The 17,045-nt window shown below is 39.7% G+C and overlaps 2 protein-coding genes across 5 annotated transcripts; both read left to right on the plus strand.

Moving 5' to 3' along the window:
- Window positions 1–67: 67 nt before the first annotated feature.
- On the plus strand, window positions 68–2,827 carry mrps2 (mitochondrial ribosomal protein S2). The gene is made up of 4 exons (XM_040000028.1): window positions 68–390; window positions 669–782; window positions 895–1,015; window positions 1,774–2,827. The coding sequence occupies exons 1-4, from the start codon at window positions 366–368 to the stop codon at window positions 2,318–2,320; spliced, it is 807 nt and encodes a 268-aa protein (XP_039855962.1). The 5' UTR covers window positions 68–365; the 3' UTR covers window positions 2,321–2,827.
- Window positions 2,828–3,012: 185 nt separating this feature from the next.
- On the plus strand, window positions 3,013–16,361 carry dipk1b (divergent protein kinase domain 1B). 4 transcript variants are annotated; one of them, XM_040000025.1, is made up of 10 exons: window positions 3,013–3,119; window positions 3,769–3,868; window positions 4,093–4,150; window positions 4,332–4,425; window positions 4,913–4,979; window positions 6,239–8,232; window positions 10,267–10,401; window positions 12,191–12,298; window positions 14,815–14,991; window positions 15,239–16,361. In XM_040000025.1, the coding sequence occupies exons 6-10, from the start codon at window positions 8,164–8,166 to the stop codon at window positions 16,049–16,051; spliced, it is 1,302 nt and encodes a 433-aa protein (XP_039855959.1). In that variant the 5' UTR covers window positions 3,013–3,119; window positions 3,769–3,868; window positions 4,093–4,150; window positions 4,332–4,425; window positions 4,913–4,979; window positions 6,239–8,163; the 3' UTR covers window positions 16,052–16,361. The 4 variants fall into 4 exon arrangements, with proteins under 4 accessions (XP_039855959.1, XP_039855958.1, XP_039855960.1 ...); XM_040000024.1 differs by having other exon boundaries at window positions 3,043–3,868; window positions 4,332–4,418; XM_040000026.1 differs by lacking the exon at window positions 3,769–3,868 and having other exon boundaries at window positions 3,043–3,119.
- The last annotated feature ends 684 nt before the right edge of the window (window positions 16,362–17,045 follow it).

Below are 17,045 nucleotides of genomic sequence, written 5' to 3' on the forward strand. Positions count from 1 at the left end.
CAGTAAATTTGATTTGGGGTTATATTGTTTGAGGTATCATATATTTGTTCTTATCCTCATGATGCCACTGTTGTTTTTTGTTAGAAGTGGCGTCTATATTTACAAACATTTGTTTTATATTAACAGTTTTTCTTCTTACAACAAACATTGGCTTATGTTCTTGAATACGTTTCATAGCTAAATAACACAAGAACGGTACTGCCTGTGACGCTCCAACTCTTTCAATAAAGTTGAGCCGAGAAAAGGTGGGTTAATGGGTATTGTAGTTTTTACACAAGCACATCACGACAAGCTTCTACTTTGCGGCATTCTGTGAACTACAGTTGCGCAGTCGCAGTTTGCTGACCTTCCATGGTTCTGCAAGCATGGCTGTCCGGGCACTTACGAGAGGTAACTGAAAACAGTTTACAGTTTTTTTTATTTAGAAAATAGTTCAAGGAAAATATTCAGAAGATTTAGAGCCAATCCAACATTTTACCTTGTGTTTATTTCTGCGTTTAGTTTTGAGTTTCGTGTACGCTACGCTACAGTTTAGCATGTTAGCCCACAGCTAAATGCTGTATTACAATTAATGGCAATAATTGAACGCCTGCGCTAGGTTATTGGCAAGCATTATTCGCTTCATGATAGTTAACTACCGATGTTTTAACATTGTTTTTCATATTTAGGCCTTTTAGGGTTCCGATACTCACGGGCTGCCACCGTAGCATCCTCCTGTGGTGGACATCACTATGTGACAGCACCGTCTGCGAAGCCTCAACCCCAGGCTGGCGATGTTACAGGTGAGCTAAATAACGCAAGGGCGTCAACACTTGGTTTTTGTTTTTTTTCCCAAGAATTTTATTTATGTTACTACTTGTCATTTGTTGTTGTTGTTGTTTTTATTATTAACAGAAAAAATATTAAACCAGCCCCTCGAGAAAGCAGACTTTTTTCGTGTGGCTGAGCTTTTCTCCTTGAAAGACTTATTCGACGCCAGAGTGCATCTTGGTCACAAAAAAGGTTGCAGGCACAGGTTGGTGTGATATTTATCTCAGCGTTTTAGTGCGCTGCACCCCCGTATATTTACAAATTGTTTGTAGTCTGTAATTAAATAAGCTGGAGACACTTGTCTTTCTTTGTGGGTCAAGGCTTTATAACTTCTACCTTAGTGTTTGTTTGTTTTTGGTGGGGGGGGGTTCCTGTGGGGTTTAGGTATTCCCAACAGGTGAAACTAATCTCACATGATAGAGGCGTGTTCAGTCACTACTTGGCACATGTTAGATTTTAGACCTTCTGTCTATTGCTTACTCTGTCTGCATATTATGCAATGGCTGAATAAAGTATAACTTTTTAAGCTTGAACAGTGTCATTTGCCCAGAACTCCTAGTGGTAGTCTCCTGTGGATAAAAAGTGGGGAGTTATTAATAAAAAATTAAAAAAAAATATGCCATAAATCTTCATGCTTTAAACCCCTCTTTATTAAATTGGAAGTTTCTGTTTGGTAACACTTCTGGTTATTAGTGGTAACAGCAAGCATAAATACCACAGGTCCTAGAACCTTGAAGGAAGCGATACAAACTTGTTGTTTTAATACAGATGGCATTTCTTTTAACTATTCCATAACTAACCTATTGTCATTAAATGCTTCTAACAGAAAGCTCCAGCAGCAGGAAATGTTTTGGTTACTTGGTCGATCATTTCATCAGGAATGTAGCTATTAGAGCTATGTTATTTTATTCAGCAGTAGTGATTCAAGTGACATTTTTCTGAATTGTAATTCCGTGTTTCTAGGCTCATGGAGCCGTATCTCTACGGCTGTCGTTTGGATCATGACATTATCAATCTGGACCAGACTATGGAGCACCTTCAGCTAGCCCTCAACTTCACCGCCCACATAGCCTATCGCGGTGGCATCATCCTGTTTGTCAGCAGGCGGCGTCAGTTTGGCCATCTGGTAGAGACCACGGCCAAAGATTGTGGAGAGTATGCGCACACGCGGTACTGGCAGGGCGGCCTCCTCACCAACGCCAACATCCAGTACGGCCCAGGAGTCCACCTACCGGATCTCATCATATTCCTTTCAACTCTCAACAACGTCTTTCAGCAGCACGTGGGCATCAGAGACGCAGCCAAGATGAACATTCCCACAGTGGGTGTGGTGGACTCAAACTGCAACCCCAGCCTTGTGACGTACCCCGTGCCCGGGAACGACGACACTCCAGCTGCCGTCGAGCTCTATTGTCGTTTGTTTAAGATGACCATCAACCGTGCCAAAGACAGAAGGAAACAGATGGAGCTCATTCATGGTCTGTCAGCGCCCACCTCGCAGATCTCATGATATTAATACTTAAATTTAAACAAAAAAACAAGAGACGTTGAAAAGCCTACATTCTTTAATCTGAAGCTCATCAACTGTGTAGTGTATCCTGTTTTATGTTGATACACTACAAATTTGAAATAAATTTTGGCTTCCTCCTTCCATTACACATCTGCACTTGGAAAACATCTGGTTTAACAGTCAGTAAAATATGGCTCAAAGTTAACATTGGTGCAAATTTATGTGAATATCACAGCTGTAAATCGCTGAAATAACAAAGTGGTGATCCATTGTTGAAATCCTGGCGTGGGAGAGTGATGATCATTTGCAGTTGCAGACTGAAAGAAAAGTATCTGAGTCATTGTCACAACTGTATTTGCTCTGTTGCGGTCTATGTAAGTGTTTAGGCCATGAAATGTGTTTCTGTAAACAAAAATACCTGTGCAGAAAGTCAGCCAAATAATGCAGAACATAAGCAACCTATGAACTACACATGAACATTAATTAAAAGTAGTTTCTGAAAGTGTACACTGAAGTAATGCCTGTTCATCTAGTTAGGAATGAAACAAGCAGGATTAATACATATATACATACACTGGAGGGATGCAGCATCATTTAAAGGAAAGTATACATGGATATTGAATGAAATAATCTGAAGCCTTGAGTCTTTAATGTGTAGCTCATCAGCTGTATAGTGTATCCTATTTCATGTGACGTTTGCGGCAGTTGGTTAAGTTTAGTTTCTCCCAGCTTCCGTAGTTGTATCCTGTAGCGACCTTCTATGGCCACGAGGTGGATAAGTAGCTGTCACGTCAAAACGGTGAGTGGGTGTATGTGAGTGGGAAGAAGTTTATTAGCTTGCATTTTATGATGTACTACCCCAACGGTCGACGTGTTCCTGCATATACAGTCATATTTCAGTTGTTCGGTTGTTTGTAACCGCGGTCCGCAACAAGCAGTTTCAAGGTTTCAGGCTGACGCTCGCGAGCGCCGACATGTTTAACAAACCTGCAGACTGACTGTTGGAGACGTCAAGAGCAATCACAACAGCAAAGCTTATTTCCTTTCAAAGCCTTATTACTTATATCATTACTGCTGTTTAGAGTCAGTTATTTTTCTCGCACGCTGTGAAACACAAATCCTACACTCTAATACAACTTGCAGCCTTTATCCCAAATGCATTCCACATTATTACTTTAAAGCTTAATTGCCATCGTTTGATTCTGCTAAGTAAGCATTATTTTCTTTGTTGAAGTAAGATTTTTAAGCTAATCGGGGTAAAATAAAATGAGTGTCTGAGGTTCGAACTCATACGATATGTAGGGCTCGTCCTTTTGCAGCTGATGGCGGGCTTGTCGGCCTCACAGTTCTTGTGAAACTGTAACTAGATGTATGGGTAACAGTAACATATTAAACAAGTTACTGTTTAAATAAACAATTTAAATAAGTTCCGCTTTTTTGTGTGTAAGTTCTTCCAGTCAACTTTTTGAAGGCGAGGCAAAAAGTTCATATGAGTCTTACTAAGAGGAGCGAAAACGTTAAGGCCACAGACAGAGGGGGCTGGTCAGGGTAAGTGTTTTTTTTATCAGGTTAGTATGATGGAGAAGAGTGGTAGGAGATAGGGATTTTAACACTAGCCCAGGCTTGTAATCTTCCTGTACATTAACGGTAAGTGACTAACATTTGTTAGTCAAGGAAGTTATGAAATGAACTAAAAAATTAATAAATAAATACTCACCAAAAATGTTTCAGCTAATTGTCATTTGAACGAATGACTTATTTCTTGTTTGCAGATGTACCGTCCAGCTCTTGGAAAACAGATTTTAATGAACCAACGAAAAACTTCCATTGGTATGTAAAAATATTTGCATCACTGTGATTTTAAATGGAATAGTTTCGTGTGTTGTTTCATATTTGTTTTATGTATGTTGTGTCTAACTTAATTTTTTAACTGCTGTGATACAAGAATTTTGCAGATCTGGGATAAATGAAGCATATCTTATTTTTTATTTATTTATTTTTGTTTATATAGATAAATATGAGGAGAGAAGAGGTGCCATTGCTTTACCTCCATGCAGATGAAGGCGGTTGAGCTGAAGTGAAGGCCGTTCACAGGATGGTAACAGGTTTTGTTAAAAAGCTTTTGACTCTTTATTGCCCCTTGAGACGCAACCCTGGCTCCAGTGCCTCTGTTGCGCAGTAAGTCGGCAGAAAGTAACGGGCTCTCGATAGCTCAAATCCACTCTTTCGTGGGCTTTGGGTATGGAACCGGGCCAGATACTTACTCTCAATCTACCATGAAGGTGTTGTGTTCCTGCCAGTCAGTAGTTGTGTGCTATTTAAATCAATTTAACAACTCTACCTTTCTAAAGCTTATTTTTTGTATACATGGTCTCATTATGGATACATTCAGTCAGATTTATAGCTGTGTATCTAACAAAGTGGCTACTTAGTATATAATGAATATATTTTGAATGTAACAAATGTATGTATGTAGTCCTCATTGTCCATAAATGACAAAGAGGACTACATGACAGTTTTTGGCATACAATTTTGAATTGCCTTTACAGTTAATTGGATTCAAATGTCAATGTGAATGTTTCCATTATATAGATGTCAAGTTTTGCACTTTAATGGTTCAGACACGCTTGTGGAGCAGCAGCGGCTTGGCTTCAGGAAGGTACGAATTAATACTTTTGCTCTCATTCAGTCTGCCCATTGAGGCATTGCTGTCCAACATTTCTTGACCCCGTGACATAGTGGGACTAGGAGTCCAAATGTCTGCATCATCTTAGGCTTCAGTCACACTGATAAACCCTCTGGGTAACCAACACGAGGCCGATCCAGCAATTTGAATTCTTTACATTTCAGGATACTGTTCTTTAACCCTCTGGGGTCGCCGGATGCGCTGGCGACCCCAGAGGGTTAATAAACGATAAGAATTATAGATATTGTGCTTGCAACACTGGAATTTCATAAATGAATGAATCGCTTGGCTTGCAAAAGTATGATGTCACAACAATGTGATTGGTCACTTGCAATGTTGAACCTGGAACAACATTTATTATGATGATGTGGGAACAACACCAACACGAGGATATCAGATCATCCAACCAGCACTAGTGAGGGAAATGTCAAAGTCAAGTCAAAGTCAAAGTCAAAGTCAACTTTATTGTCAATTCTGCCACATGTACAGGACATACAGAGAATAGAAACTTCGTTACTCTCAATCCCTAGATAAAATAGAAAATGAACATTTAAATATAAGAGTGATTAAAAATGCAAGTAAAATATTTTAAAGTAAAAAAAATTAAATAAAATTAAATAATATAATACAATTTTACATATAACAAGAAAGCTATACAATATACATGTCTCTATTCTGTGAATAGTTGCTGGGTGAAATTTGCTTCAGTTGCTAGCAGGTTATGTCAGTTGCCAGTAGTTTGTTTGCGTGCAAGATGCCAACTTGTTTGCAAACACCTAGTACTCACCAAGCAGCAGTGAACTGTGAAAAGTGAAACAAACTAGAAACAGAAAACACTCACCTTCAAAGTAAAAGTGTGTTAGTGAAATGTGTCAGTTGCTGCAGTAAGGCACAGCTTTTACTTTGAAGGGGAATACTTTCTGATTCTAGTTTGTGTTTCACTTGTCACAGTTTCCTTACTGCTCTTTGTGTCTTTCACAAAAACTACGGGTAGCCTATTGCTTTGGTAATTAGCCAAAACAGTCGCAAGGAGGGGTTTTTTGCACAACCCTCTTTGCAGCCAATTTCACTTAACAGCAGCCAATAACCTCCAGCAACCAACCACCAAAGAGACAAACATTTTCCCTTTGTGAAGTACAACATACAGGTTTTTTGCAACCTGAGAAGTGATGAAATGCTTGTTGAAACTTGAAATGGACATAAACAAACTCCTACATGATTTGTCTTCGCAGGTGACTACCCAGTGTGCCTCAGGGTTGGAGACGATGTTATTTCCAGGAGCTCTAACGATTCCTCACCACCTGACTCCTCCATTCAGCTTGCTCTCTCTTCATTTCTTGATTTCCTGTTCGAGCATTTCATCCGCCTTACTTCCATTAGTTTGTTTTTCTTTTGCTTAACTGTTGAAGACATTGTTTTTTCAGTTGTATTTTTCATTTTGATTACATGCATATGAAGCGTAATGTCCTCGTTGCGCGTAATCACATATGAAAGATTACTTTGGCAATTGCATTTGTGGTGAGTGTTATATCAGCTTTTCCCACAATCAAATCACTCTGATGATCATATGATAAAGGCAAGTGTTTGTGTGTGTCGATCCATTCCCTAGGAAATGATGATTTCCTTTCCTGTTTGCTCACATTTACAAACTGAAAATATGTAATGGGAGCTTTTACTTGACTACTTAGCTGGTGTAGAATTTGACATGCATGAAACAGAAAATGTAATAAAATAAATTGACATGAAATAAAATTATTTTCCTGAAAGTTGTAAAATGTCTGTTTTAAAAACAATATAGCTTAATAGGGTAGAGCAAAACAAACAAAAGGTTCAAAGAATTACTTATGAAAAGACTTAATTACAGAGGTATGTAAAAATTAGGAGCACTAGCAAAAGACTGCAAAATTAAATAGAATTCATTGTAGTAAAAAACAAGGAAAGCAAATGTCATCATGCATTGAAGTGGCTCAGTGTGAAGTGTAGCACACGGGGCAAAAATGACTGCACACAGACTAATGTGGGATCAGTGCTGAACTTGAGGCAAGATCAGAAAGGTTTTGCGTTATGTAGGAAAGATTGTCTGCGTCACTCTTTGTTCAGTTATGTTATGGTTCGGCAGCAAATGTCATTTCCCCACCTCTGAGAGTTGCTTCCACTGTTTTTTCACCCAGACCACACTTAGATGATCCACCTGTTCTTCCTGCAGGTAGTGATTTTAGCACTTTAGCTCTACCCACTGCAAAGAAATCAATTCTTTTGACTTTGGTTTTCTTTGAGGAGGTTTCACTACAAGTTCTGGACTCATGCAGCACAAAAAGCGACAAGTGGATCCATGCCATGCCCTCCACAATATGAAAGAGTCATTGAATCCCCTCAGTAGAGGTGAGCCAAGCAATCTAAATAATGATAGTGCCGATACCAACACCGTTATTGGTTTTGGATCAAGCCTAGCATGAATGGATCGAATCTTTGTTTCTATCCTCTTATCCCTTCGGCAGGAAATCTATGCCATGACTTGTGATGTACGCATAAACTCATTTTAACCCTACGAGGTAACCTGACACGCACCTCCAAAAATGCAAAATGCAGTATGGACAGCACTATCCCTTCTCGGGGCTTTCCTTCAATTTGTCAGCCGCAGGTTGCAAGGAAGGAGGCGCGGTAAGATTTCCCGTCGGCAGATAAAATCCCGTCAGCTCTGACGCCTCTCCCTTTAAGATGCGCAGCAGCGAGTCTCTGGGAAACTGAGGCTGTGCGCTCGTCGGGTCCAAGCAGCGCTTATTTCTTTGTCACAATGATGCCTTCTTTGATCTGATTGGACGGTGAAGGTGCTGCTGGTCTAATATTCGGAAAATATCGGGGATCATAGCTGAGGATCTCTCTGATTCTGGGCCGCGTCGGTCGTTCTGTGGCCCCGATGGAGCTGAAATATCGCTCAGCTTCAAGGACACACTCTTCATCATATTTTTTGAGCGGCTGAATGATTTCTATTGAAAACACACGCTGTGATCAAGGCAAGCAAAGAGAAGAAAACAGCTCGAAAAGCAGCTCGTTGTAATAACCAGTAAATATGCGACGCGTGTCGTGGTTTGCTGCGAGAATGTGATCAGACGGGACTCTGGTTTCTCGCTCTGCTGCCTCCGAAAAAGAGTCGCTCATGATGCCCAGGGCTTTGCGGAGACTGGTCCATTTGATGCTGTTCTGCCCTTTATCCAAAGGCCTGCAGGTAGGCTATGGGACTGCACAATGTCAGTCTTTTTGTCACTAACTGTCCACCAGCAGCATGCACGACTACTGACCAAACCGTCAGTTCACTTCACATGCATGCATGAACCCCCCCGTAATAAATACAAGTGCAGCGCAATGTATGCTAGTTATCTCTGCGTTATCCTATAGTCAGGTGACAGGCTGCTGGTTCATTCATTGTTTACCTAGATACCCCAGAATTTTGCAGCCACGGGTTCACAGGTTTGCAGTGCATACACGACTGTAAAAGCATGATTTAATAACAGTACAAGTTGGATCATAAACATTCTGCTTATGCTAATTCTGCTTAGTACTACACTTTTGTGTAGCATGCATTTTGTGTTAATGCATGTGATGCCCGCTCTTCCCGTAGCTATTCTATTGCAGAGCATTCAAACCAGTGGTTCCCAGCTGCTGTTTGTAGCCCATTATACAAAAATCAGTAAATAGGCTGATGTTGATATTTAAAAGAAGAATTTAACTCATAGTTCTGATACAGTTTATTGCTGTCTATTTTCTTATTTATCCTCCCTTTTCTCCCAGACATTTCCATCTTCTATTTTGGACATTAGACAGAGATGTGACAACACACAAACATCAGTCTAAATGTCATCTTATTTATCAGTCTAAAAAATACCAGTGATTGGCTGTATACTGGTACATCTCTAGATCTACAATAGGAAGTCTCTTCTATTCTAATTTACTTGTTTCTTTTAGATGTTTGTTTAAATGCAGTGAGTGGAAACTATTCAGTATTTCCAAAGAGAGAAGTATCAGTTACTAAACTATTTCCTATGCCGGTGCTATGAAGAAGTATTTGCCCTTGGTTCTTGTTTTTTTTTTTTTTTTTTTTGCATATCTCTCAGACTTAAATGTTTTAGATCCATCAACAGTTTTTAATTTTAGGCAAAGATAACCCAAGTAAATAGAAAATGCAGTTTTTTAAATGATGATTTTATTCATTAAGGTAAAAAACGACTATATTTAGATGCTACAATCTAAAGAAACAACAACAGGTGAGGAACAAAGTCACTCACATCTATCAGTTAGGAAAGCTTTGTAAAGCTATTTCTAAGGCTTTGGGACTTGTGTCCAGCCTACCAAAATTACTCCAAGAACACATCAGCGACTCATCCAGGAGGTCACAAAAGAATACAGACCAACAAAAACAGAACTGCAGGCCTCACTTAACTCAGTTAAGGTCAAAGTTCTTGATTCGACAATCAGAGATTGAGGGAAAATGGCGTCCGTTGGTGAGTTCCAAGGAGATAAACATTCAAACATGGTGGTGGTAGTGTGATGGTCTGGGGCTGCTCCAGGACTTGGACGACTTTCTATAAGTGATGGAACCATAAATTCTACTCTCGACCAGAAAATCCTGAAGGAGAATTTCCAGCCATTGGTTCGTGCCTTGAAGCTTAAGAGCACCTGTGAAAGGCTCAAAAAGAAAAAAGAAAAAAAATGTAGCTTTGGAGTTGCCTTGTTAAAGTCAAAATTGAGAAACTTTGACCTTCAACAAGCTATTCATGTTCAAAGACTCTCAAATGTGGCTGAATTAAAACAATTCTTCAGTTTCTCCACAGTGACGTGCTGTGAAATAATCATTGCCAGTTATGGCAAACGCCTGATTGCAGTTCTTTCTGCCAAGGGTGAAACAGCCAGTTATTAGGTTTAAGGGGTAATTGCTTTCTCGCACAGATCCAGGGAGGCTTGGACAATATTTTTCTCTTAACAATTGAAATCCACATTTAAAAACTGCATTTTGTATTTCCTCGGTTTGTCTTTGTCTAATATTAGAAATTGTTTAATGATCTGAAACATGCAAGTGTGACAAATCTGCAAATATAAATGAGCAAAATGCAAAAAATCAGGAAGTCCTTAGTTTCATGTAGTTGAGTGTCTCAATTCCACCTTAAGGTTGGGTGACCAGCTGTTCATTCATTCATTCACAGCCTGGGTTTAATTAGACTTCTTTTCTTCCTGCCATGCGCCCATTTTCTACCAACCTCCACAGAGTCGCCTTCCAGCTATTAAAGTGAAGTACCTTCTGCTGGCATGGCTGGGCATCCTCGTCATCAGCTGGATCGTCTACATGCAGTATGCCTCCTACTCTGAGCTGTGCCGTGGGCATGTTTGCCACATGGTCATCGTAAGTATTATCTTTGAGTTAAATAAAACTCAGTTACATGGTTTAATCGAATTCAAGCCTATAAATCAAGATAAATTTGATAGTGTAGGATATCTGTGAATGTGGCATAAAAATACTGACTGTGGCAGTGAGTAAAGTCCTAACCACAGATTACAGGCTTTCCAAACTACTGCACGACAATAAAGGTAGCTTTCAGGGTAACCAAGACAAAAACTACAATCACATTAATTCAAATCATAACACAATCACTGGAAAGAGCAGATCTTTTGCTTTTCCCAAGACAAAAACTAAAGAATTCAGAATAAAAACAACAGTATAAATAATAATTTCATAGGTTTTAAAAAGTACATGGCAAGACAGTGGAACAGAGGGACACGAGGTCTGTGTTTTGAGGAAGAGTGCATGGCCAGTGTCTTAAACTTGTGGTACCAGGGTGCTCTTACAGGACACAACCCCACTACCCACCCTTAGGATTGTAACATCAGTTTAGCTGTTTGGTCTTAGCTCATTTGACTACAGTTTCACTAACCACATAACAGACAAAATGTGATTGTTTGTATTTACATAAATGAAGAAAATGATTTCATACCATGCTAGTTTTGTGCTGCTGAGGTGAGACGCACAGATGTCTAGTTCCCTTCTGTTGCGTTCTGTGTTGGGGACTTGGGAGAAATGTGTCTCCTCGGTCAGGTGATGTCAGGTAAACTGCACATGGTGCTGGGCTCTTTGCTGCTTTGTGACAACATACTGAATATAATTCAGTGGGTTACTCCATTCTGATGAATTTCATGCACACCACTTTACATGAGTAAGTATAGCATCCTTCTAGGAAAGAAGTAAAATTGGCACTCTCTGATTCCATATCCATGAAAAATCTCAAAGGACATAGCTGGAAATGGGCTTTTTTTCTTTCTTGTCTGCTAATTATAAAGGTACAAAACTTCATAGTCAGCATGCAATTTTTAAACTAATGTAGCAGTTTAAGATAAATTTAAGACTCATTTACTGGTCGTCAAGATCAATGTTTCTTTAGTCCAATACACCTCTGGTATGTGGATGGGAAAAGCCAGGAATTCCACTGAGATTGCTAACTTACCACCTGAACCCAAGTCACGTGTTTTTCCTGGTGTCAGGTCCATATTTAGAGACACAGACCCAGCCTCAGGAGGTCACACGTTATTGTATTCCCAGTGTCGGTCCCAAGCTTGGATAAATGGGCGGTTTGCATCAGGAAGGGTAAGCGAAACCATCCAGTGTAACTGAAAGAAGCTTCATATTTCTCGATGAGCCTTTCTTTTTTTTCTGTAAACATACCTGTTGAAATCGTGCATTCTCTCTGATTCATTAATCCATAACAGAAACATTGAACTTTAACGTTTAAGACACAGTCACACAGACTTCAAGCATTTCACTGGTCCAGACCACTTAAGATCAAAGTGGGATGCATCTGGCCCACAATGTAAAGTGAGTTTGAAGCCCCTGATCTATGTCAGTCTGAGCAGTACAACCACACTAAAATGCTACTGGACACGCACAAAGTAGAAGCTCTGCAATGACGTGTTAGAAATGCACGTCTCTCAAAGTCAAAAGGGTACGTAAAGGCAAGAAGGAGCATGGAGAACAGTGTGTCAGGTTAGGCAAATCTGGTTAGATTCACCTGACCTCTAGCAAAGATATTTTCCCTTTAAGTAAACAGACATTGGAGGGCTAAATATAGAGAGCTCAAGTACTGGATGCATAAATAGAGGCTTATTTCTGTTTCCTGCAATTTCTGTTTTGGTTTCTGCAGTGTGATCATTATAGAAGAGGCATAATATCAGGTTCATCCTGCAAGGCACTATGTGACCAGAGAACGCTAACTCTGCAGCGCTGCATGTCCACCTCCTCCACACATCAGGTAAAACAAACACTCACAACTTACACATGCGTGAAGAATAGCCTTTGAGAGAACAATATATTTCCAAATTCATGTTAGTGCACATCAGTTTTTTTTAATTTAATCAATAATTTTATTATAGATTGCCTCATAATTTTTACTGGAACATGAAAAAAACATAACAGCAATTGTAGTAACAAATAAAAAGTAAATGATTTGACATATTTGATACTAATTATAGTATCGATATGACTGTCAGTGTTAAAGGATGTCTATAAAAAACATACTGCAGCCACTAGATTGTCACACACAGTTGGGTTTTTTCAGGGCCATTCCATATTTGGCTCTAAAGCTGAGTCACCAGCTAACAGTGGCAATCTTGGTTAGCAAGGTACATCCAGTGACTGTATGGGTAGTGGGTGTATCTGATATACCATATTGGTGTTGTTCCTGTGTCATCATAATAGTGTTGGTCCAGGATAAATATAATATATAATCCAAATATAACAAGGAATCTTTTCTTATGGACTCAAACAAGTTTTGCTGAAAAACTGAGTATGGAACAAGCAAAGCTTAATACTAAACAATATATATAACTTATATAAATGTATATATAACTTAATATTGCACACATGCAAAATCGAAATTCCAATTAAATAACACATCAGTGGAATTCATTTCTTAAATAAAAATTGTATTTGCAGCCTTCTGAATTAAATTTTATCATTTTATCATTTATCAGATTTTCATCATATTCTCCCACCTGTCCAGAAAGCTCCTGTTTTCTGCCTTTCTTTTTGCCATTTTGGGATAGTTAGCATGGCAGTATTTGCATGGTTGCTATGACTATGATCAACAGAGGAGAGGGTGCTAATGGGTCCTGTCGTGACTGACACGCCAAAACACCAACAGAGCATTCTGGGAATTGTAGTATTAGCAGTACATGAACTGTATAATACCAGCAGGCCAGCTCTAATAGTAATTTTGTATGGCTTCACGGCCCGCGGGCCAGAGTTTGACACCTTTGCTCTACCTAATCACATGTGCCAAGGTGTGAAGACGGGTGTAGGTCACAGTCAGCCAAGGTTTCGGGTGAGCTCATTGTGAAACCTAGCCTCACCCTATCATGTGATTTCCTGAGGTCAGATGGCCCAGGATTAACGCCCACTCACATCCTGGGCCATCTGACCTCAGGAAATCACATCATTAGCCATATCATATATGAAGAAGCTTCTCGGATGAGAGGTGAGACGCCTTCAAGCAACTTAAAGAAGTCCAGACGCTTTTCTTTCCAAGCTCCTTAGACTACAATGACCTGGATAACTAAGAACCTTCACAGACATATGATATTATAGCTTTGTTAAATAAAAAAAAAAAAGTTTATATAAACACTGTTCTAGAAAAACTTGTAAGCATTTCAAGTGTTTTTTTTAATTAATTTATAAATATAAGAAATATATTATTAAGTTAGGTTAAGTTAGGTTTGCTGTTAGCAAAATTTTGGTTACCTATGTTGGTTTGCTAGTGCTGCTTTTTAATAACATTAACTAATGTCTTGGCTATGCTAACTGAATGCTAAGACAAAGCCATTGTGATGTTGATCCTGACGTTGTTATTATGATGATGTAGGAACAATACCAGCACGATGATATCAAATCGTGTATGGGTAGCATAAACACAGGTACCTGCTAGCTAAAAAGTGTAAAAGAAAAATATGGGACTTTAACCAAAGAAAATTGAAGACAGGCAAAACAAATAGCCACACAGCACACAAATGCTCCACAGTACACCGCAATCACAAATACTGTCAACAAGTCCAGTTTAATGATTCCAGTTAGCTGAAATGAAGGCTAGCAGACAGCCGCGTATGCCCTCGTGAATTCACTCAGTCAAAGCAGCCATATTCTGAGTAATGTATATCTTAAGCATTATAGTGTTATAGGTAGCTGGTTATTAAGAATGTAGAACTTAGTTATAGAGACAAAATTGTTTTGTTTTGTTTTTTCCCTATTCGCTTATTTGTGTACATTTCAGGCATTTTAACATGGAGTTCTATAAAGACTGACTTGCTTTGGCAGTAATTCTCTAGTGGCCTTCTGTGGAACTGCACCTCATGAATTGCATTTCACGACTTCATTTTTCAGGCCCAAAGCTGCTTCTTATACAAGAGAAATGGATTTTGTTTGTTTTGTTTTTTTTCCATTAAATGTAGTCATTTATTATATACTCACTCTCTGGGCAGTAGTTACTTGCTTGCTTGCCAAATGTGACATTTTAAATCATACTGAACTTTCTATATGTTGATAATACTCACCACACTTGTTAGAATAATAGTTTCTATGTTATTAAGACTTTAATAGATTGTTAACATGACCCCACTCTACACCCCTTATTCAAAAACCCTCCCAGCTATTGTGTTCACAGACAGAATGGCACACACTCAAACGAAAAACATAACAAAATTTAAAAATTCCTTCTGGAGCTATTTTGGACATATTCTTCCTCATCTAACTAAAGTCACATTTTCATATTTGCAGGTATACAATGGACTGTGGAAGGAGAAGCCTGTGGTAATTAAATGTGGCGTTGAAGATCCGGTGAAAACTGACGGAGCGCCCGACTCCATGCTGCGACAGGAGATGAGCCTGTTTGACAAACCCACACGTGGAACCTCGATGGATGAATTTAAAGAGATGCTGCACAGTTTCCTTAAGGTTTCCAGGCCGATAGACTATTTTATAATAACAGTGAACAACTGTCACCACAGAAGTCACATGCTAATAGAAAACTACACATGCCTATTAGGAAACATTGGTTATGCATTAGTGCATCCAAATGAGCTCAGATCTAGAGATCTTTTTTATGTTACGTGTTTATACAGGCCAAGATCTTATTGTCAAGGTTTTTTTTATATTTGTATCTACAACACATTTATAACATGCATTCACCTCCTTCCTGCAGGTTAACCTCGGTGAACAGTCATCTTTGAGCACCTTGGTGGACAGAGTCATCACGCTTGCTGATGTCAACCAAGATGGCAAAGTGTCACTAGCAGAGGCCAAGTCTATCTGGGCTCTCCTCCAGATCAATGAGTTCCTCCTGATGGTGGCGCTGCAGGAGAAGGAGCACACCCCGAAACTGTTGGGCTTCTGTGGAGATTTGTATGTGACGGAGCGTGTAAGCCACAACTCACTCTACAGGCTCGAGGTGCCAAATTCCCTGCAGTCTATCGTCCCGGAGGCCTTGAGCTCCAGCCTGAACCACTGGCTCGCACCAGCTTGGCCCCGCCGAGCTCGCATCACCATTGGCCTGCTGGAATTTGTGGAAGAGGTCTTCCACGGCTCCTACGGGAGCTTCCTAATATGTGACGCCAATCCTTACCACGTTGGCTACAATTCAAAGTACGACTGCAAGATGGCCAACCTTCGCAGCGTGGCATCAGAAGCTGTTGTGCGGGGATTTTTGAAGGGACGGCGATGTGAGACGAATGCAGACTGCACGTATGGGCGGGACTGCACGGCCACCTGCGATCGGCTGGTGAAGCAGTGTAACACCGAGGTTGTGCAGCCTAATCTCGCTAAAGTGTGCGTGCTGCTGCAGGACTATCTGCTTTTCGGAGCGCCTTCAGACCTTCGTGGGGATCTGGAAAAACAGCTGCGCACCTGTGTGACACTCAGCGGGTTGGCAAGCCAAATGGAGGTTCACCACTCACTAGTGCTCAACAACCTGAAGACGTTACTGTGGAAGAAGATTTCAAACACTCAGTACTCCTGAAAAACGGATGCTCTACTATAAATGAATTGTTACATGAAGACGGGTGGTTTTTGGTTATGACGCTTGCAGTAAATGTTTTAGAGGGTCGTGTTTAATCATGTATTTTCACTCTACACTGACTGTGAATAACAGCAAACTGTGAACTACTGAATATACAATGTGAAGCAGGCTTTATTCCTACTATAATCCCTATCATGCTTTTGTGTTCCAATGGGTCTGTTTGCACATAATATTCTCAGGACACTGCCTGTAACGTTGTTTCTAAGATTCTGGATGTAAATAATCCATTTTTAAAATAAATGAAGCAACATGTTGGATTATTTGTGGTTTCATAGAATTGCTTTTTTCTGTCCTTGGTAACGTGCAATTGGGAGTGGTACAGCTAGAAATATCAGAAGAATATCGCAGCTTCTTTTGTATAAATCAATTTGCATCTCAATCAGAGAGTCACCACGTGTAGAATCTTTCTGAAAGGATGACACTTGAACTGCAGACATCGTTGACATTAGGTGTCCCTGATCATGCCACAAAATTGTTGTTCACATAAATGTTTGCAGATGTAATAACATCAATTTCAAGTGACTTGTTCATTGGTCTTCTGAGTACCAAGTCTATGATCTCAGGACTTGTGCCTAGACTTGGTTTCTTAAAAGGTTGCAGAATATATATACTGTATATACTGCTCAAAAAATGAAAGGAACGCTTTGAAAACACATCAGATCTCAATGGGAAAAACAATTATGTTGGATATCTATACTGATATGGACAGAGTAACATGTTAGGAATGAAAGGATGCTGGATCATTTTATGGAAATGAAAATGATCAACCCACTGAGGGCTGAATTCAAAGTAAAAGTGAAAAAAATATGTGGCAGGCTAGTGCATTTGACAAAAATGTAATTGCAGAAGCTCTAAATGTTCGGTAGTTTGTATGACCCGCAGGTGCATGTGTGAATGTCTGACAACATCAGAGCATGCTCCTAATAAGATGGTA

This window comes from Simochromis diagramma, unplaced genomic scaffold (assembly GCF_900408965.1).
Source record: "Simochromis diagramma unplaced genomic scaffold, fSimDia1.1 OVJJ01000596.1, whole genome shotgun sequence".
In the NCBI taxonomy this organism is placed as follows: domain Eukaryota; kingdom Metazoa; phylum Chordata; class Actinopteri; order Cichliformes; family Cichlidae; genus Simochromis; species Simochromis diagramma.

Coding starts and splice junctions, on each gene's coding strand:
- mrps2 (XM_040000028.1), top strand. CDS start 366: ATGGCTGTCCGGGCACTTACGAGAG. Junction 391..668: donor TGTCCGGGCACTTACGAGAG/GTAACTGAAAAC, acceptor TTTCATATTTAG/GCCTTTTAGGGTTCCGATAC. Junction 1,016..1,773: donor AAAAAAGGTTGCAGGCACAG/GTTGGTGTGATA, acceptor CCGTGTTTCTAG/GCTCATGGAGCCGTATCTCT.
- dipk1b (XM_040000025.1), top strand. CDS start 8,164: ATGATGCCCAGGGCTTTGCGGAGACTGGTCCATTTGATGCTGTTCTGC. Junction 8,233..10,266: donor CTTTATCCAAAGGCCTGCAG/GTAGGCTATGGG, acceptor CAACCTCCACAG/AGTCGCCTTCCAGCTATTAA. Junction 10,402..12,190: donor ATGTTTGCCACATGGTCATC/GTAAGTATTATC, acceptor TGGTTTCTGCAG/TGTGATCATTATAGAAGAGG.